Source organism: Pleurodeles waltl, chromosome 1_2, assembly GCF_031143425.1.
Source record: "Pleurodeles waltl isolate 20211129_DDA chromosome 1_2, aPleWal1.hap1.20221129, whole genome shotgun sequence".
Classification (NCBI taxonomy): domain Eukaryota; kingdom Metazoa; phylum Chordata; class Amphibia; order Caudata; family Salamandridae; genus Pleurodeles; species Pleurodeles waltl.
This window is the reverse complement of record NC_090437.1, coordinates 842559726-842586184: the sequence shown is the minus strand read 5'-3', so window position 1 is coordinate 842586184 and position 26459 is coordinate 842559726. Positions and strand designations below refer to the sequence as shown.

Below are 26459 nucleotides of genomic sequence, written 5' to 3'. Positions count from 1 at the left end.
CCCCATGGCGGCGGAGCGCGCTCCGCTGCATGGAGGATTCCCCCGAGCAGCGGAAAGTCGGCGGGAGACCGCCGACTTTCCGCTTCTGACCGCGGGTGAACCGCCGCGGTCAGAATGCTCGTGGGAGCACCGCCAGCCTGTTGGCGGTGCTCCCGTGGTCGGTGGCCCTGGCGGCCACCGGCCGCCAGGGTCAGAATGACCCCCTTAGGCTGAAATGTCAGGCCAAATGTCCTGGACTCGTTGTGTCAGAGGAAAGGCGCTGAACTGCCCTGTTTCCAGAACAGCTCCCATAAAAGGACACATCAGTGAAGAAGTCAAATGTGACTTTGGCATGTTGATCAAGAACCCCAACAATGTCAAGAGGTTTGCCATAGTCTGGAGATGGGCTATGACTGACTGTGGTAAGCCTGTCTTCAACAGCCAGTTGTCGAGGTAGGGGACAACTAGCATCCCTAACCTCTGAAGATTGAGTAGTGACCACCACCATCACTCTTGTGAACACCCAGGGGGTGCTGGTAAGGCAAAAGGGAAGCACACAAACTGAAAACGCTCTTGGCTGACCTTGAACAGCAGTCAGCGTCTGTGGGACTACAGGACTGGAGCATGAAAGTACGAGTCCTGCAGGTCCATAGCTACCCTCCAATCACTCAGCCCCATGGCAGACAGAACATGGGCCATTGTGAGCCTATTGAATTTGACCTTCCACAGGAAGGCATTTAGAGGGAGATCAAAAACAGAATGAAGGTCTCCATTGTTCTTCGTCATGAGGCAATAGCAGGAGCAACAACTTGTCCCTATCTCTGAGGCTGGCCCATCTTGATTGCCCCTTTTGACAGTACAGGTGTACAGGATGTACCTCTTATAGCAAAATAGGCAGGGACTCCCTTGAGAGCCGATTGGATGTGGGAGGAAGCTATGGTGGGTCAAAAGAAAATAGGAGGGCATGGCCTTTCTGGATAAACTGGAGGTCCCAATTTTTTGATATGATGGACTGCCACACTGGCAGAAAATGTTGAATCCAGCATCCCACCAGGTGGTTGTGTTCTGCTAAAGGCAACTTAAAGTGGCTTGGAGGCTGATGTGATTTCTTTCAAGATAGAGAGTGGGGGCATGTGGTCCAGACCTGCGTCACCTTCTTGTGTTTCTGCTCTAACTTGGACTAACTGGATGAGCTTGGACATGAAGAGGACCTCTCTCATGATCAGCCTTAAGAGGTGTAATGGATCAGCTCCCTTGACATAAGAGTAGGAGTGGACTTGACTGGCTTTCTTCAATATTCTGTGATGTACCGCTTTCCTTCACAGTCTTGAATCGCCTTTTGGTGAACTAGGGGACATTCCACATATGACTTGGCAGCGGCGGCTGCTGATGCGGAGCATAAGTGCTCACCCTACCAATTTTTTGAGTCATGTGGCTGGTAATTTCAAATATCAAGTACCATTTACATTTCTTTAGATAATGTGCATGTGCAGGTATTCATGGTTTGTTTGATTTTTATTATCTAAGGCTGCCTATAGGCTGACTTTGAGCCAGGACTAGCCTGCAATACTTGGAGGTACTCGGGGACCGCCCTTTAACGACATCCAGCAATGTCATGAGGCAGCCACTCCTAATTGAATACCTGCTCTCTCAGGCTAGAACCTCTAAGATTAAAAAAAAACCTACGCCTGCACTTTCACCGGATCTGTCCCGAGGACATGGAACTCTCCTCATGGAGATTCAGTCTAACCCATCAACCACCACTTTCAAAAAGTAGGTCAACAGGATTTTACTTAACAGATTCTTTACATAAAAAAGGGACTATGTTTTGGTATGACACTAGAGGCGCCTCTTGTCGAAACACAATTGTCAGTAGCCCCATCTACTGTTAATCCTGGAGTGTGATCAATGAAAACGAACTATATGTGTTTTATGCTGCTCTCTGTTGTATGGGTATTTTATAGAATGTTTTTTTTCTCAATGTGCAGTGCTCTGATACTCATTAAGTCATGTTCACATTAAAAGTCTGTAAATAACTAAATAAATATGTCCTAATAACTGAGGTAGGCTATTCATTCATGACCTAAACAGCCAACTCAGCTATTGGCAGATCTGAGTGAATCAGATAAGTACAGCTCACATGCTGAGTTGATGTATTTTAAGGTGCCCTCAAATCTGTTAATTTCTGATAGTGAGTTTTGAAGTACCTGGGCTTAGAATGTGCAAGTGAATAGTCAACATCAATTACACTAATCAGGCAAAAAGTTTTTTTAATCGCGAAATTTGTCTTGGAAATGCACCATTTTACACCAATGTTTAAATATGTTCTTGAGTGGTTCGGATTGATCTTTGAAAATATGATAAAGAGCAGCTCTTCGGGGAATTAGTACACCAGACAACACAGTGCCACATCTTGCCCTTATAACTTTTGGACTCATTCATCGACAAGCCAACTGGGTTCTCTTTCACTCTGGTTGCAGCTTCCCATAGTGCACTTGTAAAATGAATGCAACGTGATAAAGGCACAGGGACTTCTTGGAGGCATCCATTGCAAGACTGCAGATAACTAAACAAGAGTAGTAGCCACCACCTCATAAAGTTTTATTACATAATAAAATCGCTATCAAGGTGTATGTTTTCTAAGACAGGTGCATCTGAGGGAGTAGGAAGTGCATAAGGAGGTAATGTGCAGAGTTAGAATGTGTAGAAGAAGGCCACCAACCTGCCCTTATAAAAATAAGCATAAGGATTTAGGGCTCGATTTTGGCACGGGTTTGGTGGATGGGGTGCTCTGTTACAAGGTAATGGATATCCTGTCCACCTTATTCCAAGTACGTCAGGATATAAAGCACTTTTTAATAAGGCAGCCGCAATAGCGGTCAAGTTTGTTGCGGAGTAACTAATCTGCCAAATTCAAAATTCAGTTTGAAGTGATTCAGGTGAACGTTTAGAAGCCTAACGAGCGCAATTATTAGTACATTCATACTTACTGTTTTAAATCTAACCAGGTGTTTCATGTGCATGATCCCCTTGCAGTAGTTCTGTGGAAGCAAACTGTCATCTTGTCCTTTCAATACGGCAACAATGTCCCACAAATTCTTGCTTCCTCCCGGGGGCTGTACAGAGTAAATGGGACACATTCTGAAATAAGGGCATTTAATCAAAATGCAAGTTTATTCATGATCACAACTCTTTTAAAAGAAAATGTGCGTGCAGGCATAAATGAACTGCCTTGCTTTCTTAACATTGATAAGTATGACTTGAAAAGTGCTGACAAACACTTCTAGTTAACTATATAATGCGCCTTTTCCAACCATTTGTGTGTCACTGGTAGGTCACAGAATCCCAACAAGCCAACCTAGTCTTTCTAGGTAACAAATTTAGTGCGACTAGTGCTATAAATGACTCCTTTGTAGCATCTGTAATCACAGTCTTTAGATATACCAGGGTTTGAGCGACAGGCGTTATTACTCTTGATTTTTTTGTTTTAAAAACTCTGAAAACAAATTGTTGAAATTATTTGGGTCAATTAATGCCACTAATGTCTTTCAGGTCTGCCGCTCCATCTTATTCACTTTTATTACATGTAGAATACTGTCTTTTGAAGTATATTCTGTAAGTTTTAATTGCGGAGAGAAAACCAGTATTTTAAAAGTCCCCTTTTATGACAAGTCAGGCAGGTCTTATTTTATAAAATATTCATTTGGTGTAGGAGCCTACTTTTAATAAGATGACGTCCAGAACAAAGTTTCGAAGTTACGTCCAAATTCAAAGAGTTGGCACCATCTTGCTCCACCCTCATCTGTTAAAAGCAACTATGACGGCACACAAAATAACTCATGCACTTCCCATTTTACAGCCTCAATACTCACTCCTGTATCACGTCACGCCATACCGCACACCTCGCTCATTACAAACCACACCAACACAGTGTTACAACTCAAAGTCATATGCCTGAGAGCAGAGTAAGCATTCTCCTTGCAAAAAAATAGCCGCAAACTCAACTTTGTCAAAAAACACATGAACAATACCAAAATAAGATCTAACCACAGTTATGGAAGCAACACAATATTTTGTATTCCATTTACACAAAAAAAGTAATATAAGTATATGCCTGAGACAACCTTTTTTCCACTGGTGATGAGGAGTTACTTGTAAGTGATCCTATGTGTTTAACAAGTAGGATCTCTTCGAATAACTTAATTGGGTTACCAATGGTGATGCTGTTGCAGAAATCGTAGGCTAAGGCAATCCCAAAAACTTAAATCTGTTCTCTAACGCTAAAAAGGCACAATGCAGATGCTTCATTTCCAAATATCCAGATCTGAAGTCTTAGGGAAAATGTCCGTTTGATCTGCTGTTGATGTGTTTTTCTCTATTACATGCATTCTTTTCTCTATCGCCGTAAGTCATCATCAAACTCAAGCAATTCAAGGCGAATTCCTGCAGAAGCCTTAGGTTTGTAGAAAAGCTCTTAAAGTGTTCTGGATCAGAAGTGTGAAATAGCGAGAATTTGCATCCAACTATCGAAAACCCTACTCTAAGATATTTAACCTTTTGATTTTCTGACCAGGCACTTTCCTCTATTACTCATTTTCGCTAATACTGAAAATCATTATCAATCTCATATACAAGCAAACTCATCACTTAAGACCAAACAAACCAGGTCTCATCTCCTGCTGCAGTAGTGGGATCCAGACCTGACACACCTGTTGAAAGAAATCCACAGAAGATTCCTAGGTAGACAGGTACTTCTAAAGGAATTGTCACCAGAATTGCCCATCTAAGCTTTTTATTGCTAAACCTAACAACAAGTAGTCTGAATACATCAAATCAGGTCATTTGAGATAGTCTCTGGATGCTAGGAACATTATGAGAGAGGCGAAACATCCAAAAGCTTGATATTTTTTGTGGCTTCCGTAGGAGGCTGGACTGGCTTGTATTGAGTACCAAGGGGTACTTACACCTTGCACCAGGCCCAGTTATCCCTTATTAGTGTATAGGGTGTCTAGCAGCTTAGGCTGATAGATAATGGTAGCTTAGCAGAGCAGCATAGGCTGAACTAGGAGACGAGTGAAGCTCCTACAGTACCACTAGTGTCATATGCACAATATCATAAGAAAACACAATACACAGATATACTAAAAATAAAGGTACTTTATTTTTATGACAATATGCCAAAAGTATCTCAGTGAGTACCCTAAGTATGAGGATAGCAAATATACACAAGATATATGTACACAATACCAAAAATATGCAGTATAGTATTAGAAAACAGTGCAAACAATGTATAGTTACAATAGGATGCAATGGGGACACATAGGGATAGGGGCAACACAAACCATATACTCCAAAAGTGGAATGTGAACCACGAATGGACCCCAAACCTATGTGACCTTGTAGAGGGTCGCTGGGACTGTAAGAAAACAGTGAGGGTTAGAAAAATAGCCCACCCCAAGACCCTGAAAAGTGAGTGCAAAGTGCACTAAAGTTCCCCAAAGAGCACAGAAGTCGTGATAGGGGAATTCTGCAGGAAAGACACAAATCAGCAATGCAACAACGATGGATTTCCAAACGAGGGTACCTGTGGAACAAGGGGACCAAGTCCAAAAGTCACAAGCAAGTCGGAGATGGGCAGATGCCCAGGAAATGCCAGCTGTGGGTGCAAAGAAGCTGCCACTGGACAGTAGAAGCTGAAGATTCTGCAGGAACGACAAGGGCTAGAAACTTCCCCTTTGGAGGATGGATGCCCCACGCCGTGGAGAGTCGTGCAGAAGAAGAAAGACCGCAAACAAGCCTTGCTAGCTGCAAGTCGTGCAGTTAGGGTTTTTGGATGCTGCTGTGGCCCAGGAGGGACCAGGATGTCGCCAATTGCTTCAGGGGACAGAGGAGGCGCCCAGCAGGACGAGGAGCCTTCTCAGAAGCAGGCAGCACCCGCAGGAGTGCCGGAACAGGCACTACGAAGAGGAGTGAAATGGTGCTCACCCGAAGTTGCACAAAGGAGTCCCACGCCGCCGGAGGACAACTCAGGAGGTCGTGCAATGCAGGTTAGAGTGCCGTGGACCCAGGCTTGGCTGTGCACAAAGGATTTCCACCGGAAGTGCACAGAGGCCGGAGTAGCTGCAAAAGTCGCGGTTCCCAGCAATGCAGTCTGGCGTGGGGAGGCAAGGACTTACCTCCACCAAACTTGGACTGAAGAGTCACTGGACTGTGGGAGTCACTTGGACAGAGTTGCTGGATGCAAGGGACCTCGCTCGTCGTGCTGAGAGGAGACCCAGGGTACCGGTGATGCAGTTCTTTGGTGCCTGCGGTTGCAGGGGGAAGATTCCGTCGACCCACAGGAGATTTCTTCGGAGCTTCTAGTGCAGAGAGGAGGCAGACTACCCCCACAGCATGCACCACCAGGAAAACAGTCGAGAAGGCGGCAGGATCAGCGTTACAGAGTTGCAGTAGTCGTCTTCGCTACTTTGTTGCAGTTTTGCAGGCTTCCAGCGCGGTCAGCAGTCGATTCCTTGGCAGAAGGTGAAGAGAGAGATGCAGAGGAACTCTGATGAGCTCTTGCATTCGTTATCTAAGGAAATCCCCAAAGCAGAGACCCTAAATAGCCAGAAAAGAGGGTTTGGCTACTTAGGAGAGAAGATAGGCTAGCAACACCTGAAGGAGCCTATCAGAAGGAGTCTCCGACGTCACCTGCTGGCCCTGGCCACTCAGAGCAGTCAGTGTGCCAGCAGCACCTCTGTTTCCAAAATGGCAGAGGTCTGGAGCACACTGGAGGAGCTCTGGGCACCTCCCAGGGGAGGTGCAGGTCAGGGGAGTGGTCACTCCCCTTTCCTTTGTCCAGTTTCGCGCCAGAGCAGGGCTGAGGGGTCCCTGAACCGGTGTAGACTGGCTTATGCAGAAATGGGCACCATGTGTGCCCATGAAAGCATTTCCAGAGGCTGGGGGAGGCTACTCCTCCCCTGCCTTCACACCATTTTCCAAAGGGACAGGGTGTAACACCCTCTCTCTGAGGAAGTCCTTTGTTCTGCCTTCCTGGGCCAAGCCTGGCTGGACCCCAGGAGGGCAGAAACCTGTCTGAGGGGTTGGCAGCAGCAGCAGCTGCAGTGAAACCCCTGAAAAGGCAGTTTGGCAGTACCCGGGTCTGTGCTACAGACCCGTGGGATCATGGGATTGTGCCAACAATGCCAGGATGGCATAGAGGGGGCAATTCCATGATCATAGACATGTTACATGGCCATATTCGGAGTTACCATTGTGAAGCTACACATAGGTAGTGACCTATATGTAGTGCACGCGTGTAATGGTGTCCCCGCACTCACAAAGTCCGGGGAATTGGCCCTGAACAATGTGGGGGCACCTTGGCTAGTGCCAGGGTGCCCACACACTAAGTAACTTAGCACCCAACCTTTACCAGGTAAAGGTTAGACATATAGGTGACTTATAAGTTACTTAAGTGCAGTGTAAAATGGCTGTGAAATAACGTGGACGTTATTTCACTCAGGCTGCAGTGGCAGGCCTGTGTAAGAATTGTCAGAGCTCCCTATGGGTGGCAAAAGAAATGCTGCAGCCCATAGGGATCTCCTGGAACCCCAATACCCTGGGTACCTCAGTACCATATACTAGGGAATTATAAGGGTGTTCCAGTATGCCAATGTAAATTGGTAAAATTGGTCACTAGCCTGTTAGTGACAAATTGAAAGAAATGAGAGAGCATAACCACTGAGGTTCTGGTTAGCAGAGCCTCAGTGAGACATGCATCACACAGGGAACACATACCTATAGGTCACAAACTTATGAGCACTGGGGTCCTGACTAGCAGGGTCCCAGTGACACATAACAAACATACTGAAAACATAGGGTTTTCACTATGAGCACTGGGCCCTGGCTGGCAGGATCCCAGTGAGACAGTGAAAACACCCTGACATACACTCACAAACAGGCCAAAAGTGGGGGTAACAAGGCTAGAAAGAGGCTACTTTCTCACAGCTTCAAACAATAATGCACCAGTCACCTTTAGATGAAAAAATACAGGCACAACAATCAGAAGTGCATAGCCGTCAACCTATTGTTGTACACATAAGTGTAATGATTTAGTTCTGGTCTGAAATGGAGCCAAGTTCAAAGGTGCATAGACAGCCAATGGAGGGACCACAGGTGAAATACAGTCAAGTATGGCTGCAGCCGGAACTAGGCAGCCATCTGCATTATGGCCCAGAGGAAGATGATTTAAGAGTCAATAGGGAGTGGGTAAATGTATTGAGTTGGCATGAACTATCTCACATTGGATTAAAGCATTTGGAACTGAGATATGAATACTGACTTAGCCAAAGCAAACACTTGCTACTGTTGCTACCTATAAGCAGATGGATGTAACCACCAATAATCAACTCCCAAACACCCTTCCAAATTCCCACTCCCCACACCCGACCACTCATGTACATAACAGAAATATTCATTGTTCATCAGTCTTCCAGGACCACAGAGGATCAAAACAGAGGGATCAAAGAGTGGTCATGAGTCCCAGGACTTGCAGGGTTGCCAGGCAGGCCCTACCCATATATTCCTTGTTAAAATAGGAAAGGACAGGATTCCATAGTTTAATGAAGAGTTGAGATTTATCCGCTAGGTCATACGCTATTTTCTCATGACCTAGTTCGTGGCAAGGTTTTTTAAACCAACCCTTGACATTGGCTAAATAGTTTTTCCACAGAGGAATAGTGTGCTTTGCTGTAACAAGGAAGTAGGAGGTCCACTTATTAGCAGCAGAGTGGGTATGTACCCTTTGACAGTCTGCGTGTAAGACCAGTTCAGGAAGCTTATCTAAGTGCTGACCTTGCATTTGTGATATGGTAGAAAAAAATCTTATCCCAAAGGTCTCAGAAGTTAGGGCAGGACCACAGGATAGGTAGCCTGTCTAATCACAGTCCTGTCCAACAAGCGTAACAGTGGATAGGCTTAATGATGTGGAGTCGGGCAGAGGTCAGAAGTCAGTGGAACAGTATTTTGTAGAGGATCTCTCTGCCTCAGGAATCAAGGACAAAGCTATTAGCACAGAAGTATATCTTGTGCCATTTTTTGTGCAATGGAGATCTGTCTCTATTGCAATTGAAAAGATGGTTGGCATGTGGTCACTGGAGAACTAAAAATGTTGTAGATTTCAGAAACTAGGTGTCTGGGTGATGTAAGGCATTGGAGGAATTTTTCAAACAATGTGAGTGCCCTGGTGGAGCTTGTTTTGATATAACTCTGTGTGACCTAGTGCAGGATCTGGGGTTAGTGAAAGAGTTTGGTCTTGGGGATCCCCTATTCATGGTTTATCTACTAAAATGACTTCAGACTACCATTCATGTAGAAGTCAGGAAGGCAAAAGCAAACCTTTGATATCTAAATCTGGAAGGGGAGGGAAAAGAACTAGAACCCCTCTTGAGTGCAAAGGAATCCCATATGGCAAGTGTTGCCCTAGTAACTGGGGTAATATATAAGAGCCATCCTCTTATGCTTCTAATAACCCATGGTACTTCCTCCAATGATCTGGCTGGAAAGTTTTGGTCAGCATAGCACTATTGTTTATCTGTTTCTCCTCTCAGCCACTCAATTATACAGCATAGCTGGGAGGCTTGATATGATAGTAGTATAAAAGATGTGAGACCCCCCTACCCTACTTTCCCTGCAGTACCTCATGCAGGTCTCTTTAGCAAATCCAGACTGTCATCTCTCCCAGACATAATTTTATGTGAGCTGCTTATAGGCGTGAAATCCAAGTGCTCTTTTTACTGTAAAACATGGTTAGTGGAATGGTCTCAGAATCAGTGGTGAGGAGGCTGCTTAATGTATCATGGTATCTTTTGAGGGGGATATTCCTGAAAAGGTCAGAGTGCCCGTGCCCTTTACCAAATGTACCAAGGTGAGAATTTTCATAAATCATTTAGTAGATTCAGCTCCTTTACAACAGCTGCTGTATTCTGGATCTGGTACTGCTATTGTCTGGTCGGAATGACAGTCCAAGTCAGATATACCTTTGCAGTTAAGACACACTGTCACCTACCCCTGAGTGCCTAGCAACACCTGCGTCTTAGTTTTCCAGTTTAGACCAGCCTGCTGGCACTTGGACTTTCATTCTTTTAATTGTGGCCCTTCTCACTGCTATCATGGGTTTACCTTGATGTTTGGGGTGTCATGGTAGTAGATTTCCCTTTCAGGTCTATGGCAAGTGACAAGCCTTTGTCTACAAAGGCCTGTAAATGCATAACTTCTTAGTCTTAATGATGGTATTATCTTCATAAGTGTTCAAGCACATTGACTGTTCTTTGTTCCTGACAATAACCCATTATTTCCCTGATGTTTTGGTCCGAGAGCTGATTTCGCTTTGGTGACAATGTTTACAGAATGTTTTGAGTTTGCATCTAGCCACACCTTTAAACAAGCGCATAGTGGCATGCATTATACTGTACTACTAGAAAACCAATAGGCTTTTTCTGGATACACCCAGAAATCATTCTACCATTGGTAAGGCAGCTACCACTTCTCTCTTGGGGAACTGATCTCGGAAATGTGTGAGAAAGATATGTTACTTACCTGTAATCCTAGTTCCCTTTCAGGGGAATCCTCATCAAAGTCATAATCTCTGAGTATTCCCACCTAGAGTATATATCAAATTTATATCTAAATATATATAATATACACACACACATATATATGGCCAGTCGAAGGCTCAGGCTGAAACGCGTTGCCATATTTGTTTGGATAGCACTTTTGCACTTTGTACTTCACATTATGAAATAAGAAAATAAAGAAGATACCTTCCGAATTGATGGATGGTGCTGGCGTCGTTCTTGCGGCGAGAAGCTGGTAAATGTCATTTCCCGCGTGTCATGTAATGATTGATGGTGATATATATATTTCTCACCTCCTCTCTCTGTCTTTCTTAGTTATTATTATGATGGACATATATATATTTTTGGCGCAAAAAATAGAAGTTTATTGCAGTAATAACATCAAAATATACTGACATCAGAGGTGTAGGATTAAGTGCGGGCCATTGTTAAAATAGATTTTTGGGGATTGTGTCATTATAGGCAAGAAATGAATATGATCCTTATTCTATTAATTAAGAATTAATGAGGCTCCATGCAGTATGTTAAAACACCTCTAGAACTGTTCTAATAGTGTTTTTCAATCAATTTAAGAAACAAAATCTAAAATAATACATGTTAAAACAATTTAATTTATTTGAGGAGATGTTATAAACTACATCTACCAGAAGACATAGCAAATGGGAAATTTAGGAGACAAACATCTCGGATTTTTGTAACAATATTATTGTTGTTTGAAGAACACTAGTAAAAAAAGTTTTTGTTTTCTTGCTAAAGTGTACATATTTTGTGATGTTAAGGAGCATTTTTTGATTTTTTGATGTTTGGGTGCAATTGTAGTAGTGATTTTTCTGTTGAGTCTAGGTAGTTTATTTAAAGCGCTAAATGAGTACACAGAAAACACCTGTGAACAAGGTCCGGTGTGACCGAAACGCGTCAGGGGATTCCTGTCTTGTTTGTTTGTAATCCCACGAATGGAATAAAAGTTTAATCATTAATTGCACAACGACGGAGTGCGGTTATTTTCTCTTGACAAAGTGAAAGAGAAATCCCTTTCTTTTAAAATACGGACGTCCTGCCTTCAATCAGCACCACCGGTGAAATAAGTGCGCCACAACACGCTTGTCAGGACAGTTCTCTTCTTTTTATATGTATATATATATATATATATATATATATATATATATATACAGATATGTAGAAACACATATCTATACATGTATGCAGTGTATAGTAGAGGCTAAAAAGGCCTACTTACATTACGTTTTCCTTTAATAAACTCTTTTCAGACTCAAGCATTTCTGTAAAAATCTTGAAGCGAGAGAGAGAGAGCAGATAGGGTGCAAAAATCACAGCTTTTATTAAAACAAAAGTTGCGGAGACATCCAAAGACATTATTAGCCAATCGGCTGTATTGAAAGCAATAACAAAGAAATACTGGCACTGTGCGGGTTTCTTATAACTTTGATGAGGATCCCCTGGAAGAAAACTAGGATTACAGGTAAGTAATATAGCCTTCTCTTCCAGGTGATTCTCATCAAAAGTCATAAGAACTGAATAGAATAGCAAGCCCATTCCGCACTCCTGCGGACAAACCAAGGATGAACAGCAATATGTACTTCTATCAATGAAATAGATTTCTTTTTCTTAAGGAGGCCTGTCCTACTTAGGTATCTGTCTTAGTGTCTGAATCTAAACAGTAATGCCTTGGGAAAGAATACACTGATCTCCAAGTGCAGCTGTGCAAATTTCGGAGATGGGAACATTCTTTAGTAGGGTAGCCGTTGCAGCTTTACCCCTTGTAGAGTGACCTTTGAGTTTGGCAGGCTGTTGTTTGTTGGCTAAATGATAACAGAACAGAATACAAGAAACTATCCATCTGGAAATGGTTCGATTAGAGGAGGCTATGCCCTTCCTCATAGGGCCATAGTTGACAAACAGGTGGTCTAATGTCTTTAGTCTTGTCCAGATAAATCTTCAGTACTCTTATTAGATCTAAAGAATGTAACGCTCTTTCCACTGGTGTGGTCTTTCCATTAGTGTGGTCAGGTTAGGAAAGAATATAGGAAGTCAGATCGTGGTTAATGTGGAAATCAGGTACTACTTTGGGAAGGAAACTGGGGTAAATTCTCATCACTACCCTGTTGGCATGGAACACTGTGTAAGGTTCTTTGGGACAGAGAGACTGAATCTCGCTAACGCTGCGTGCCGAAGTAATAGCGTCAAGAAAAGCAGTCTTCCATGCAAGGTGCTGTAGGGAAGCTTTATGAATAGGTTCAAAAGATGGGCCCATGAGTTTTGATAGTACCACATTCGATTCCCAAGGAGGAGAGGGAGAACAAACAGAAGGAAACACTTTCTTTAAACCTCTAAAGGTGATTTTCTGTAGGCAGTAATTGATGCAAGATGTTGCTTGATAATAAAAAAACTGTAAACCTGATCTTGCGAGTTGGAGGAGGTAGGGTAAAATGACATCCTCCTGACCCAAAATTGGATGATAATTATTTTGACTATACCACATGTAAAAGCTTTTCCATTTAAAGGAATAAGAATGTCTAGTCGCAGGTCTTTTTGACTCCCTGAAAATGTTGATGCATTCCTGAGAGAGACCTAAATGTCCATATTCCATATTGAATTTAGGAGCCATGCTGTCAAGCTCAGCGAGGGAATGTTGGGATGGAAATTCTTCCCTCCAAGCTTGTAAAGGAGATCCGGTCTGCATGGCAGTCTCTTGTGTGGTCTTTCCGACAGATGTAGCAGATCCAGGTACCACCACTAGCGAGGCCATTCTGGGGATATCAGGATCATTCTGGTTCTGGCTCAGTATTGTTTGTTTATAACTGCTGGTATTAAAGGAATAGGGGAAAGCGTAAGGAAATGTCCTGGACCAGTCTATCAAAAGAGCATTCCCCTTTGTTTCTGGTTGGTAAAACCTGGATGCGGAGTCTGGGCATTTTTTGTTGCTTTCATCCACAAAGAGGTTGATTTGAGGCTGACCCCGTTCCTGAAAAATGTCTTGAACAGTTTCTTCATTTAGGATCCAGCCGTGAACTTCTGTGAAGTTGCGACTTAGGGAATCTGCCTGGGTGTTTAATTCTACTGGTAGATGAATGGTGGAGATTGCTCGACTTTTGGCCAGTAGCCACTTCCAGATGGCTTATGCTTCCAGAGATAAAGCACAGGAGCGAGCTCCTTCCTGATTGTTCCAATAATGCAATGTGGTTGTGTTGTCTGTCTGTATAAGGTGAGCATCTGCTTTTATGGATGGATAAAAAGACTTCAGGGCGAGGTGGACTGCTCTGAGCTCCAGCATATTTATGTGATTTAGCTTCTCCTTTTAGGCCCACAAGCCTTGAACCTGTAGGGGGCCCATGTGAGCTCCCCAGTCCTGTAGGGAAGCACCCGTGACAATACTCTGTGTAGGTAGATTGTGATGAAAAGGTACCCCTACTAAAAGGTGTTAACTTTGCATCCACCATTTTAATGATTGTCTGGCTTCTTGTGACAAGACCAGTTTGTGCTCCCACAGATTGGAATACTGAGACCACTGATCATCCAGAGTTTGCTGTAGTGGTCTCTTATGTAGCCTGGCATTGGGGACAATGAAGATACAGGAAGCCATTGAGCCCAGTAATGACGCTACTTGTCTGGCTGATAAACGACGAATCAGGAGGAAGATGCAACATTTCGTATTAATTGAGGATAACCTCTCCTCTGGAGGACACACTCTTGCGTGGTGTGCATCCAGAGTTGTTTCTAAGTAGTGCAGGTTCTGAGTCAGTACGTTTGTGGACTTTTTAAAATGTATTTGTAATCCCAGGTCTCACAGGATCTTGAGGCAGGTCTGATAGTGCTGTTGCATAAGCGCTGGTGAGCAGCTCTTGATTAACCAGTTGTCTAGGTATGGGTAGACGAATATCTTCTGCCTCAGCAGGTATGCAGCTACTACTGCCATGCACTTTGAGAATGTGTGAGGCTCTGATTTGAACCCGAAGGGCAACACTTTGTACTCGTAGTGCTTGGCTGCCACTCTGAAGTGGAGAAACGTTTGATGTTTCCTGGTTATTGGGATGTGGAAGTATGCATCCTGAAAATCGAGGGAGCACATCTAGTCCCCCTGATGGAGCTGTGGGTAGATGTGGTGTAGGGCAAGCATCCTGAATTTCTCTTAGCGGATGTACTTGTTTAGAAGCATTAAGTCTAAAATTGGTCTGTACTCTAGAGTCGGGCCTAGTTTCTGAACCAGAAAGTGGCATGAGTATATCCCTCTTACCTGTTGAGAAAATGGAACCTCCTCTATAGCTTCTTTCTGGAGCAGCGTGATTACTTCATTTTGTAACAAGTTCTGTAGATGAGAGGATGTTATTTTCGGAGGGACAGCAGGAAGAGGGGTCTTGAACCGAAAAGAGTGGCCATTTTGAACAATGCTTAAGACTCATTTATCCTTTGTTATTTTGGGCCACTCTTCTAAATGTTTCATAATACTTCTCCCCACCAGAGAGGGAGATGGAGACCGGGGAAGCAAAAGTTAATTTCTTTATTTGTATTCCTTTTTCTTTTACTTGTCTTCAAGGATGGTTTTGTGATCTAGTTTTGTGTTGTGAATGTTGTAATCAATGAGAGGTTTGAACCCTCTGCTGGTTAGGCTTGCGATCATAGGGTTTGAATTTAAGCCAGAACTCCTTATGCTTTTTGAGGGCCACCGCTTTCAGCGTATCTAATTCCATCTTCATTTTTGCCTTCTCATCATTTGTATGTGTTCCAAATAGAGATGTGCCTGTAAAGGGAAGATTTAGTGTTCTTTGTTGGGCCTCAGGCTTAAGAGCTATGAGTCGGAGACATGATCAGTGTCTTGCGCTAATTCCATGAGCTGCGAGGTCTGAAGTATTAGCAGCTGCAGAGATGATCTGGTTTGTGATCAGAGCCCCCTCTTCAAGAATCTCTTAAAAGTCTTGTCTGTCCTCTTTTGGTAGTTTGTCAGTAAATCTAGACAGAGAGTCCCAAAGAGCTCTGTCATGCCTCCTTAATAAAGCCGAGGCACTGGCAACTTTCATACAGGATGCGGAGGTGTTACACATCTTTTTGCCTAGTGAATAAGTATGTTTACTGTCCTTGTCTGGAGGTACTATCGACGAGGATGCCATTGCATGAGTTTTTCTTGCTGCTGCAATAACCACAGAATACGGAGGAGTATCAGCTCATAGAAAAAGAGGATCCTAGTCAAGGGCCTTCCATTTTTTTAAGAATGCAGGATGGAACAGCTCCTACAGATGCAGGTGTTAAGAAGGTTTGCATGGCAGGATCCAAATGACCTGGAAAAAGAGTTAGAAGAAGTCTTGAGGCTGTTGTATGGTGGAGGGTTTCGAAGATGATGGATGATGAAATATGTGGAGTAGCAATATCAATGTTCAACTTTGTTGCTCCTCTAATAAGAACGTCATTAAAAGTGATAAGATCGTTCACCGAGGAGAACCTCGCCGGAGGTGAGTCAAAAAACGTTGGTGAGTAGTCTCTTATCGATGAACAAGATGTTATGGACGAAGAGGGGGTCCTATGTCTTCTGTGAGATGTGAACCGGTGAGAGCATTAGGATCTGGGTGGTGTTGTCCCATGTCCTAGACCCAGACCTTGTTAACTGTGTTTGAGGACTCCTGGTTGGTAATCGCCTCGTCTGAGGCCTTCTAGATCTTCATGGTGTTATTTTTGCACATGAGAACCCGATGCAGGTGAAACAGAAGAAAACTTGCAAGACGGAGTACGATGAGGCGAGGGTGTATGCACAGTGTCTCTGGATGGTGAGTCAATCTGGGAGTAATCAGACCCTGGACTCTGGTGAATGTCACTCTGTTTATGGAGAACTTCCTGAAGTCTGGGTGCCATTGGTGAATGCGTACTCACTGTAGGTACAATTGTGACTCCTAGGGACAAGGATCGGCTTCTCAACCTCGATATCCTTTAATGTGTCATCAAGCAGATCTCTGTGTGAGGTCTACTTTCTCTTGACGACTATGGTCGTCTCAACATCAGTAGATGCTTTGACATCGTAATGGTGGTTACTGGAACTGGTAGTGATGTTGAGTGCCGGTTCATCGGCGAGTGACTCAACGTCGTGCATGGGGCAGCCTGTTGCGACATCGACTTTCCTTGTGACACCTTGCACCTCGATGATGAGTGTCTTTATTCTGAGCAATGGTGTCTCGACCTCGACTGTGTCTTTGGCGAATGTCTCAACAGAGTTCGCTCTGTTGTTGGCCTCTTTGAGGTTGATAGAAGTAGTACCGGGCCCCTTGATGACGATGCTGACACCGAAGGGAAGCATTTAGGTATCTCCCTTGTTGCCGACATTCTACTCGTAGATGGTGATGGAGAATGACGTTTTGATGTGATTTTTCTGTTCTCCCTCTGTGTTGATGGGAGGAGGGCTCTTGTAAGGAGGTTTTTGAGCCCCACGAGGCCACTTGAAGGTCTTACCTTTCCTCTCTCTTGCATGGCATGTAGTCTGCTCTTTTCCCTGTCCTTTAGGATATTCTTCAAGATTTTTTTTACAATGATAGTGCTAGAAATGGGGTCTTTGGTTGGAAGTCAGGTTACCCCCTGTCCAAGCAAGGACCCTCACTCTAGTCAGGGTAAATCACACATAATCCAAATTATGCTGTGCCCACCCTCTGGTAGCTTGGCACTGAACAGTCAAGCTTAAGTTAGAAGACAATGTGTAAAGTATTTGTGCAATACATCATGCAATAACACAGTAGAACACCACAAAAAAACACCACACAGTGTTTAGAAAAATATATAATATTTATTTGGATAAATGCAGGTCAAAACTATTAAGATGCAATAGGTATATGTTGAGATATCCCTGTAAAAATGATATAAAGTGTTTTTAGTCTCTTAAACGCAACAAATGGCTCTTGCAAACACAAAGTACCTGGATTGCGTTCAAAATCTCCGCAAGGAACTGCAGAGGAGGAGATGCATGGAAAACAGGGATGTGTGTTCCGATTTCTTGGGCCGCACACGGCGATGCGTCGTTTATTTTTCACGCAGGGAAGGCTTTGCATCAATTTCAGGTGCTTGGTCTTGGATCCCCTTTGGGTTGCAGGGTTTTCGGACGCCCCGGGGATGATGCGTTGAAATCCGGCACTGGCAGGACGATGTCACAAGTGCTGCATCGTTCTGGCTCGGCTGTGCATTGATCCAGTGGGCCGTGCGTCGAATTTCCAGTCACTACGCTGGAGCTGCGTCGATCTTCCCGTCGCAAAGCCAGGCTGCGTCATTCCTTTTCAGCGTGGGGTGAATTTTTCACCGCAATGCAGGCTGTGTGTTGTTTCTGGCAGGCTCTGCGTCGATCCTCACCGCACAAGGAGTTCTTCTTGCAGAGATGAAGCCTTTTTGGTCCTGAGGCTCCAGGGAACAGGAGGCAAGCTCTATGTAAGCCCTTGGAGAGCACTTCTGAGCACAACCAGAGAGCAGCAAGGCAGCAGGGTGACAGCAAGGCAGCAGTCCTTCACAGAAAGCAGTCAGTTGAGTCCTTTGGGCAGCCAGGCAGTTCTTCTTGGCAGGTTGCAGGTTCTGATTCAGGTTCTGTTCTCCAGGAAGTGTCTGAGTTGGTAGGGGCAGAGGCCCTGTTTAAATACCCAAATGGCCCTTTGAAGTGGGGGAGACTTCAAAGAGTGATACAAGGTCCCCTTTCAGTTCAATCCTGTCGGCCAGGGTCCCAGTAGGGGGTGCGGCAGTCCTTTGTGTGAGGGTAGGCGACTGTCCTTTGACATATAAGTGTCAGGCTCTCCACCCTCCCAGCCCAGGAAGACCCATTCAAAATGCAGATGTATGCAAGTGAGGCTGAGTATCCTGTGTTTGGGGTTTGTCTGAGTGAATGCGCAATGGAGATTTCAACTGAACCTAGCCAGACGTGAATTGTAAGGCACAGATGTATTTTTAAGTGCAGAGAAATGCTCACTTTCTAAAAGTGGCATTTCTAAAGTAGTAATATTAAATCCAACTTCATCAGTCAGCAGGATTTTGCATTACCCTTCTGGCCATACTAAATATGATCCTCCTACTCCTTTCAGATCAGCAGCTACCATTCAAACAATGTATGAGGGCAGCCCCAATGTTAGCCTAGGAAGGGAGCAGGCCTCACAGTAGTGTAAAAACGAATTTAGGAGTTTTACACTACCAGGACATGTACACTACACAGGTACATGTCCTGCCTTTTGCCTACACTGCACCCTGCCCTAGGGGTTACCTAGGGCACACCTTAGGGGTGACTTATATGTAGAAAAAGGGGAGGTTTAGGCTTGACAAACACTTTTAAATGCCAAGTCGAATTGGTAGTGAAACTGCACACACAGGCCTTGCAATGGCAGGCCAGAGACAAGGTTAAGGGGCTACTTAAGTGGGTGCCGCAATCAGTGCTGCAGGCCCACTAGTAGCTTTTAATCTACAGGCCCTGGACACATATAGTGCACTCTATTAGGGACTTATAAGTAAATTAAATAGCCCAATTAGGTGTGATCCAATGTTACCATGTTTAAAGGGAGAGAGCACATGCACCTTATTTTTTAAGGGTGACACTTGCCCACCAGTTATTTATTTCCATAATGCGTGCTTTGTCAAAGTCTTTCAATAATGTCTTAAAGTCAGTTCCTCTCATATTCCCCTGCATCCATGTTTTTTGGGAAGTTTCACTGGTATTTACATCAAATATTTCTCTAATAAACCATTCACGTTTTGTTTTCCTTTCAACCATTATTCACAGTAAGTTAGTCAATTTAAACGCTCTAGATGGCAGTAAAACTTTAATTTCTATCTCAGTTCATATATTACAATATAAGCTGCCGATCGAATCTCTTACTTTAAGCACATCTTATTTCAAGTATTTCAGTGTCTGTTTGTGATCTCAGTCACTAGTTTTAACTTTAATTACTTCTCTTATTGCTTATTGTTGCTGCAAGGTGAATGTCGATCACAGTGGTCTGTGCTAATATCTCTGTTACTGTGGTTAACCTCTAATCATATATTTTTTATTTTAAATATTCCCAAAGTCACAAGTCATGCCAAATTCCTTTCATTAAAACAATGTGGTATTTCTGCAATCCACTCTATGTTATACTGGCCTCAATTTAATCTGTATCTTTTCCTCCACATCGTTTTTGATTCCGAACTATGGCCACATTTCTCTCTCTACATTCTGTGATTTATTTGCACAACAATATATATGAAATATATTTTTAAATATATATTTGATATATGCTCTGGGATCCCCACGCATGGGTGGGAATATTCAGTGGTTTTGACTATTGATGACGATCCCCTGGAAGAGAAAGACGCTTGAAGATATGTTTGCTAAACACTGCAGTCTGAATACTAACTACAGGACAGAAACAAAATTTGTTTAGGTATTACTGTGTTACATTTGTGATCATTTTGCATTTTTTTCCTCATTCCCTCTATCCCTGTCATCCTTTAGGACCATAAACCTTAGATTACATTGGGGGTTATTCTAACTTTGGAGGAGTGTTAATCCGTCCCAAAAGTGACGGTAAAGTGACGGATATACCACCAGCCGTATTACGAGTTCCATAGGATATAATGGACTCGTAATACGGCTGGTGGTAAATCCGTCACTTTTCCGTCACTTTTGGGACGGATTAACACCTCCTCCAAAGTTAGAATAACCCCCATTGTGTGTTAACCGAAAAATACTTCACACCAGGGAAGGAGTTTCAGTTGCTTGGAATCCTAGTCCTCTATCATCAAAGAGGGAGAAATGCCCTTTCCAAGACTCAATAAAGGTAAGAAATAGCATATTTACACTGCTGTTGTTTATCTATATATACATATATATATATATATACACACACACACACACACTGAAAAAACAAAGGTTACAGGGATGTTATAGTTAGGAAATAGGATTTAAAAAACCCATTGAAATTCACTTTAAAAAAACAAAGGTTACAGTGATGTTATAGTTAAGCTCACATTTTAAATTTACAAAACCATAGAAATTTGCCTGTTAGAGTTATTTCAAGTAACTATAACTTATGCCCTAAGGTAACTATACCTCAGATCCCCGCCATGCAGTTTTTTAAAGAATAATTTTACAATGATATTATCAATGATGTTATAAAAGATGTCACAAGAGCTGTAATATCTGTGGTAATTAGCAGAGCATGGCGAGGGCACGAATTAAAGTTACCTTAGGGCATAAGTCATAGTTACGTGAAATACCTCTAACAATAACATGTGAATGTCTATGGTTTTGTGCATTTTAAAATGTGAGCTTAACTATAACGTCCCTGTAACGTTTGTTTTTTTCAGTGAATTTCTACGGTGTTTTTAATTCTATTTCATAACTATAACTACCCTCTATCTTTTGTTTTTTTTCAGTGAATTTCTATGGGTTTTTTATTTACGTAAATTAATTTTAAATAATACACATTATTCCAACTACTGCTGTGCATGGCCTTTGGCCATTTGTGGCGGCGGTTGGCTACAGGAACTGGCTTGCGGCCAGACCTTGCTGCCTGCTCCCGATAGCCATCCAACCCGCGCCTCGCACACCCTTTAGCCAGGCCCTGCAGCCAACCCCATATAATTACCCAATCATGCACGTCCTTTGGCCATGCATGGCTGGGGTTGGCTGGAGGGCCTGACCTGTGACCAGGCCTTGTGGCCATCCCTGTATACCCTTCCAGCCCTGTGCCACGCATGTCCAAAGCCAAGACTCAAAATGGCTGCCAACACTTCCTGGTTGAAGTGTTGGCAGCCAATCAGATATCTGCACAAGAGCGGGAGGATTAGTAAAGTTCTCATGCCTCTAAATATACAAATTAGGTTTTCCTTTAATTTGTCTTTAACTACTGAACAGATTTACACCAATTAACAAAAAACGTAATCTGCATACCAAAAGCTACTTTTCTGCCAAAATTGGTGTAATTCCGTCCAGTGGTTCGGGCTGTAGTCGTGTTCAAAACTCCTATGGAAATTAACATGGGCAAAACACAACACATTTTTTTTTACCCACCCCTTTTTCTCAGCCCCCACTTGACAGATCATCCTGAAACTTTCCATTCACAACAAGATTCTTGGGCACATTTTTGGGGAAAAGTTTGTGAAGATTTGTCAAACAGTGCCAAAGATACAGGGAAGTCAAAAAAAGTGTGAGAATAAAGTCTGAAATTCTCATTAAAATGTACTTCCAATAGGAAGAGCCTGTCACTTGATCCCCCTATGTTCTACTGCAGCCTCTACGTCTGCTAATGAACAACTAGAGCACTAACAGTCTTACTTAGGACAAAAGTGTGGTACACTTGGAGCCATCTTGATTGTTTCAAACTGGTAAAACTTGAAACATGTGATTAAGAATGAACAAAAGGAGGGTGTTTTTTTGTCATAGAAATTATCGATAGTGCTGTAGGAAGCAAAATTAGGACATATTTTAATTTAGTTCTCAAATACCTTCCTCACCTATTTAATTAAAACATTACGACAGGCAGACAGTAACATGCACTTTCAACACCAGCAGCAGACTGCCAGTTAACTTCATAGTGATCAGCTGCAGCTTTACCACAGTATTCAAATGAGCTACTAGAGTGCTTACATTCTGAATTTATGACAACAGTTTGGCACACCTGAATGCCAACCTGATGGAATCAAAGTGGAAATCTGAAAGCAATTTCTACTGCAGATACTGCACTAAATGTGGAAATTTGGGAGCTTCATTACAAAAAAGTCTCCCAAGATGGCAACCAGAAGGAAAAAAGGGCCTAAACATAGCCCAAATACCACCCAAACATAGCCCAAGTATAGCCCAATGTCACGCTTAGGCCCAGACTTAAGAGGGCCTAGTGCCTCCTTACGCCACATTAGTGTAATTTTTTTATGTTAATGTGGCCCCATGAGGCCAAAATCGCTGCACCGGATTTACAAAGTGGCACAATGCATGTATTGTGCCACTTTGTAACTCTTGCACCACAATATGCCTGCACCAGGCATAATGAATGCAATGGGGCGTTCCCCCTTTAGGGGGGCTGAAGAAATGATGGTGTAAAGAAATCTAAAATATTTTTGCACCAATTATTTCAGCATTTTTAATGCCTGCTCAGAGCAGGCGTTCAAAGGGGCACACAATTGCTTACAATTGGCTCCTATGTACTGTTCAGGGTTAGTGCCAAGAATAGTACATCAATAGCATCACAAATTCTGACGCAATTGCCTCCTATGCCATGATGGGCCACATTTTTGCAGTGCTACTTGTCTTAAATCTGCCTCTATTTTTTGCAGTTTTATTTAGCACGGACATGACCCAAAGGCATTGGAGTGCTTTACATGAGAATACATTCATTTCGGTTTTAGATATGGGGAGATTAGGTAAAAGCGTAAAGATAGCTAATAAAAGTGCTTTGTTGCCATTTCGTACATGCCAACATTTTAGAAAAAGAAAGTGGGAGATTCTCAAAAATAATTGGCAGAATGGATTTTCCCCATTGATTTCTTTGGAAGTAGAGGTCATTGCAGGAAGGAGATAGCCAAAATAAAGCCTTTTTTGACAAAAATAATTGGGATTCTCCCACCTGAATCGAGTTCATAGGCATGTATGCTATTAGAGAACTAAGAAAATGTGTCCTCATTTTATTTTGTTATAGCAGAAGTTAAAGGCACAGACTCGAAAAATAGAGGGTAGGCAGGAGGGGGCAGAGCCAGCAAGTTGACCATGCTGGGCAGGCAGAAGTGGCAGTGGCAACACAGCGGACCATGGATGGCAGGAAAAAGGGGGCTGCAAATCAAACTATGCAAGATAGTCAAGAGAGGCTGTGACACCACTCCCGATTTTTTAAGACACTCAATTTTTTTAAGCCCAAAAGGTCTTTATTTTAGCTATCTCTTGCCTAAAGTCTCCTCTTTTTCAATGTAAGCCAATTCGAAAAATCAATTCCCCAGATTTTCCTTTCAAGATCTCCCTTTTACCAAGTTCAAAATGTTGGTATGTATGGAACAATGGACCATGGAGGGCAGGATTAATGGGGTAGGCACATGGGCTTGGACAAAAGAGGGCAGGATGGAGGTGGCAGGGGCATCAAACTGAATTGACAGGATTAGCACCAGGAGTGGTGGCAGCACAATACACTGCAAGCAGGAGGGCAGTGCAGCTCATCGGACCATGGAAAGCAATAAGGAGGGGAGAGAATAATGCACACAAACAACAGGGGATAAGGAGGCAGGGGCAGCAAGCTGACCGTACAGGGAAGGCAGAAGGGGCAGTTGCAGCACAAAGGACCATGGAGGGCAAAAGTAAGGGGGAGGGCATATCAAGGGACCATGGAAGGCAGAAGGGAGGGAATAGGGGCCTGCACATAGACAACAGAGGCCAGGAGGAAGAGGGAGTGGTGGGAGCAGCAAGCTGGCCATGCAGGACAGGCAGAATGGACACTAGAAGCACAACACACCATAGAGGACAACAGGGCTCCTATAAGGGCGTACATACAGAAAACTGAGGTAAGGTGGGTGAGTCATGGGCAGAAAGATGGCCACACAGAACAAGTGGGAAGGGCAGTGGCAGCATAATAGGCACGAGGGAGGGATGGGGGCTGAACACAGATAACAGAAGGCATGGGAAGGGGGTATGGACTTTATACTACGCAGGGCGGGCAGGAGGAGCAGTTGCAACACAACAGCGCACAGATGACTGAAGGGAGTGGCAGCAAAATGGACCAGGCAGGGTGTAGGGGGCAGGGACCGGTAGCAGCTACCTGACCATGCTGGGCAGACAGGAGGGGCGGTGGGTGGTCAATTGGCAGCTCAATTGAATACTCAACTGAATACTCAGAGTAGACAGGAGGGGTTGCAGCTCCATGGAACATAGGCAAAAAGGGGAGAGCAGGGGCATGCACACAGACATCAGAGTGTAGGAGGAATCAGGGATGGGGCAGCAAGCTTGCACAGAGACTAAGCAGGAGGGTAGTGACAGGGGAGTAGACATGGGCAATGAAGGGCAGGAAGAGTTGGCAGGGGCACTTTTTTGATCCGCCCCTAACTAAGCTAACTGGAGGGCAGTGGCAGCACATCGGACCATGCATGGCAGGAGGGAGGGGGTAGGTGCATGGAGGGATTGAGTAGTTGCATGGAGTCGAACAGCAAAGGGAAGAAAAGAAATGGGTATGGGCTGTAAGCTAACCGTGCAGGACGGGCTGGAAGAGCAGAGGCAGAATAATGGCAAAACAGGGCTGGAATGAGAGGTCATGGGCATGGACTTTGGCAGGGACAGCACAATGGACAATGCCAGGCCAGACCCTTTCTCCAGCCTCCCCCCCCCAACAGTGCATTGTGATAGACACTTTATGTAAAGTTTAAAAAAAACTAGAAATTCACTGAAAAAAACAAACATTAAAGAGACGTTATAGTTAGAAATTTTAAAAATATCTAACTTTACATTAAAATAAAAACTAAGAAATTCAGGGAACAAATAATGGTTAGAGGGATATTATAGTTTGGTAAAAATGTTATGTAAAATATACCATTTGAATTTAAAAGGAACTATAACCTGTGCCCTAGAGTTACTATAACTTGTACCCCCATCATGCACAGTATTGTCAACAATGATGGCATTTCACAAGTGATTAGGGATATTATAAATGTAGTCAATGAGTATGGCATGAGTGATTTAATATGTGACAATAAAAGCAGGGGGATGGGGTCCAATTAAGGATTGGGGAGGAGGCTGCACTACCCCCGCCCTTAATATATATGCTTTGGCCCCAGAGGATTGGGACCCTGGGGCTAATGCTATGCTGTGTATACCAAAGACTGTGCACAGTGTGGGATTGGCAGCCTGCTGTGGGTTTGTTCACAGGGCCTGTTGGCAGGCCAAGCCCTCTGGCCAACACCCTGTTCTGCACAGGTAAAGGATGTGTGCAGCATGGGGTTGCCTGCCTGCTGGGAGTTGCAAGCAGAGAATGGCTGCAAGACAGGCCCTGTGGCTAACCCCAAACTACACACGACCAAAGCCTGTGCGCAGCCTAGAGTTGGTTGCATTTGGGTGGCTGCCTACGACGAATCTCATGCCGCACACAATGAGAGGTCTTGTGCAGCATTGGGTTAGGGCCTGTGAGGGGGTTAGCTGCCTCTGAGTGGTTTAGCCACAGTGCTAACTCCTTGATGCGCACGGTCAAAAGCTGTGTACAGCATGGGGTTGGCTGCCTGTAGGGGGTTGCCGCAGGGTCTGGTCACAGGCCAGACCCTGCATCCAACCCCCCCACCAAGCCTGTACAAAGGCATCTGGTGGGGAGAGGAGTTGGCTTTACCTATAGTAATAACATTTTACTTTACATTTGAAAAAAACCTAGAAATTCACTGAAAATATAAAGTTTAAAGTAACATTATAGTTAGGTGTGATAAGAAAGACCTGGTTTTATTTTTTTTAAAAGCCTTAGAAATTCACTGAAAAAAAACAAAGGTTAAAATAACATTCGAGTTAGGTGAGTCTGTCAGTAGAAACATTAACAGTTTGAACTCAAAAATACACAGAAATTCACCAGTTATAGTTAGCTCCGCTAACTATTAACTTGTGTCCCTGCCATGCATTGCTTATGACCTCACATGTTACATCACTCATGACATGTTCTATGACAAATTTTTATGACATCACTAATGTCATTTCAAATGACATCATAGATGACATCACTGATGACATCATCCAAGCTTCTTATGGACACATTGCTCTACTCTAATGTAAGTACAAAATAGCTCAGAAGAGTATGATGCATTGTTAAGGCCATCACAGAAACAACTCCCTTAGGTGTAGAACGCATGTATTGGTTATGTGCCACACTGAACCTATACAATACACTTTACTGGTAGTGAAGTTCACATTAACAATCAAGC

General features: G+C 43.6%; 1 protein-coding gene across 2 annotated transcripts in view; it reads right to left on the bottom strand.

Annotated features, from left to right (window-relative positions):
• Window positions 1–26459, bottom strand: part of WDR17 (WD repeat domain 17) — an 811699-nt gene that overhangs the window by 425581 nt on the left and 359659 nt on the right. For both annotated transcript variants that reach the window (XM_069244628.1, XM_069244620.1), the window contains exon 16: window positions 2970–3095. In XM_069244628.1, coding sequence (XP_069100729.1) covers window positions 2970–3095 — 126 coding nt within the window. The remainder of the gene's footprint in view (window positions 1–2969; window positions 3096–26459) is intronic.